A 2,370-nucleotide genomic window follows, 5' to 3' on the forward strand; every position below is an offset into this window, starting at 1 on the left:
CAAAGCCATATTGACAACCATCCCCCTTATCAACCAGAATCTAGAAATGAAGATATGCTATACTTGAGTCCTTTTTAAAAAGCATTTTAAAAAAGCATTTCTTAGTGAAGACAAGAATTTCAAGTGAAGTAATCAATGGGTTAACTGAAAACAAAGCTGCCCTGAACTTTCCATCAGGTCTTTTAAAGAACCAGCCATGGGCACCTGGGTGTCGTCAGTGCCAAGTCTGTCTACACGTACACTGGTTGGCAACCTTCAGTCTGATCCACCAGATTGGAATTTTCCAAATTGGAGTTCTCAGCCTGTAATGCCTCTGCTCCTGAAGGCTTTGGGCACCTGAAGGGGTAGCCATTGTCATCAAAGAACCTTCGAAAGGTAAATTCATAAAATGCATGCTCAGGGTGCTTGTTATTTGGGAAGGTGAGCGTGTCCCAGGCCTTGGTGCTGTCTTCACTAGCATCATCCCAAGGGCTTTCTTCATCTACGGGGTCAAAATTTGAGGTGTCCATGGGGTGGCTGATCTTGGGAATGTAGGGGGCTGGCTGCTTCCGAATGTCACTAGAGAAATCGATGGTGACGAAGAATGGGTGGGCCTTCAGGTCGTCAGCCCCGTTCCTCCCCAGCCGGTGGTCAGCAGCACAACACAGTTTAATGATGAGGTCCCGGGCCTCAGGGCTCAGCTTGACCTGGGCTGGAATGTGGAGCGTGTTCTCCCAGTTTATCACCTCAAGAGACAATAGAACCAAAGTTTTAGTTTCTTCCAACATTTCAAAGCCTGTATGGGCAGTTCTAGGACAATATGTGATGATGTGGTTTTTAAATAATTTTAGTTTCATGATGGAAGAAAAGTCAGGATAGACTCAGAAAGCGCAGTTGTGGATCTGATCAGCTATTGAAGGTCAGTGTTCTAGGTTGGGGCACACAGCTGAGGCCTGGGGTGCTGAAGTCAAATACAGACCAAGAGAGAATGATTTTCTTCTATCAGAAAGACTGGTTAGCAAAAGAATTTTGTGCCTTCCACAAAAATGAAGAGACTGACCCTTTCTGAGTCATTTCTTTAGCTATGGCAACAGATTTCTGTTGAACCATCATGGTTCTCACTCAATGCTTATTGTAGCCAAGAGATGGTCTGCTGGGTTTTTGTAATTTAAAAAGCAACATCGCCCAGACGGTGGAACTCAGTGGTTGAGCGTCGACCTATGAACCAGGAGGTTGCAGTTCGATTCCCTTTCAGGGCACATGCCCAGGTTGTGGGCTCAATCCTCAGTATAGGGCATGCAGGAGGCCACTGATTAATGACTCTCTCTTATCATTGATGTTTCTATCTCTCTCTCCCTCTCCCTTCCTCTCTGAAATCAATAAAAATGTTTAAAGAATAAAAAAAGCAACCTCATGGAGAAGAAAGCTGACCTACCCTATGGACTTGGTCTCCTATTCCTGACACTCAACCACGTATCCCAGCCATCTAAATGCTCAGTAAATACATTTGTCACAGAGATGTGTCTATAGTGAGGAGAAAAGCTAAAAGACTTTATTGTTCATACTTTAAATCAGGATAAAACAAGGCAAACATAACTGTCTACTGTATGGGTGACTGAACATCAGATGAGGTATATAGGCACGTGGCTGTGTGGGTGGGAGGGTTGGTCAAACCCCGAGTGTTTTTAACCCCTTCCCCAACAATTTTTTTGTTAAAAACGTTTCTTTTTCAGACTAATTTTTTTATTTTGGTTCTATATAGTATTTTTGATGCTGGTTATGAAAACAGTTTGTAACTCGTCTTCCTATAAACCATATTTTTTTACCATATTTTCTTAGTATACTCGTCGACGACTGAAAAAGAACATTTTGTGAAAACGAGTATACACGTTTCTGCTGGGGAAGGGGTTAATAGAGCTAAAATTATAAAACTCCTAGAAGAAAACATAGGGGAAAATCGTCATGACATTGGATTTGGCAATGATTTCTTGGATATGACACCAAAACACAGGCAACAAAAGAGAAATATATTAATTGGATTTCATAAAAATTTAAAACTTTTGTTCATCAAGGACACTGATGACATAATGAAGAGGCAACCCATAGAATGGAAGGCTATATTTGCAAAACATGTATCTTATAAGGTGTTAATACCCAAAATATAAAAAGAATTTCTACAACTCAACAATAAAACAAATAACCTGATTAAAAAAGGGCAAAGGACTTGAACAGACATTTCTCCAAAGACATACAAATGTCTAGTAAGCACATGGAAAGAGCTTCAATATTACTAATCATTAGGGAAATACAAATCAAAACCACAATGAGATATCACTTCACTAGGATGAAGTGCAGCCACCATTAGGATGGCTACTATTAAAGAAAAAGGGG

The 2,370-nt window shown here is 40.8% G+C and overlaps 1 protein-coding gene across 4 annotated transcripts in view; it reads right to left on the reverse strand.

Moving 5' to 3' along the window:
* Positions 1–2,370, reverse strand: part of LATS2 (large tumor suppressor kinase 2) — a 73,217-nt gene that overhangs the window by 3,016 nt on the left and 67,831 nt on the right. For 2 of the 4 annotated variants that reach the window (XM_006771800.2, XM_006771802.2), the window contains one exon: positions 395–725. The exons of 1 other annotated variant lie outside the window; for it this stretch is intronic. In XM_006771800.2, coding sequence (XP_006771863.1) covers positions 395–725 — 331 coding nt within the window. Of the gene's footprint in view, positions 1–6; positions 726–2,370 lie in introns of those variants that run through there. One more of the 4 variants, XM_006771801.2, reaches the window with a different exon arrangement.

This window comes from Myotis davidii, unplaced genomic scaffold (assembly GCF_000327345.1).
Source record: "Myotis davidii unplaced genomic scaffold, ASM32734v1 scaffold805, whole genome shotgun sequence".
Taxonomy (NCBI): domain Eukaryota; kingdom Metazoa; phylum Chordata; class Mammalia; order Chiroptera; family Vespertilionidae; genus Myotis; species Myotis davidii.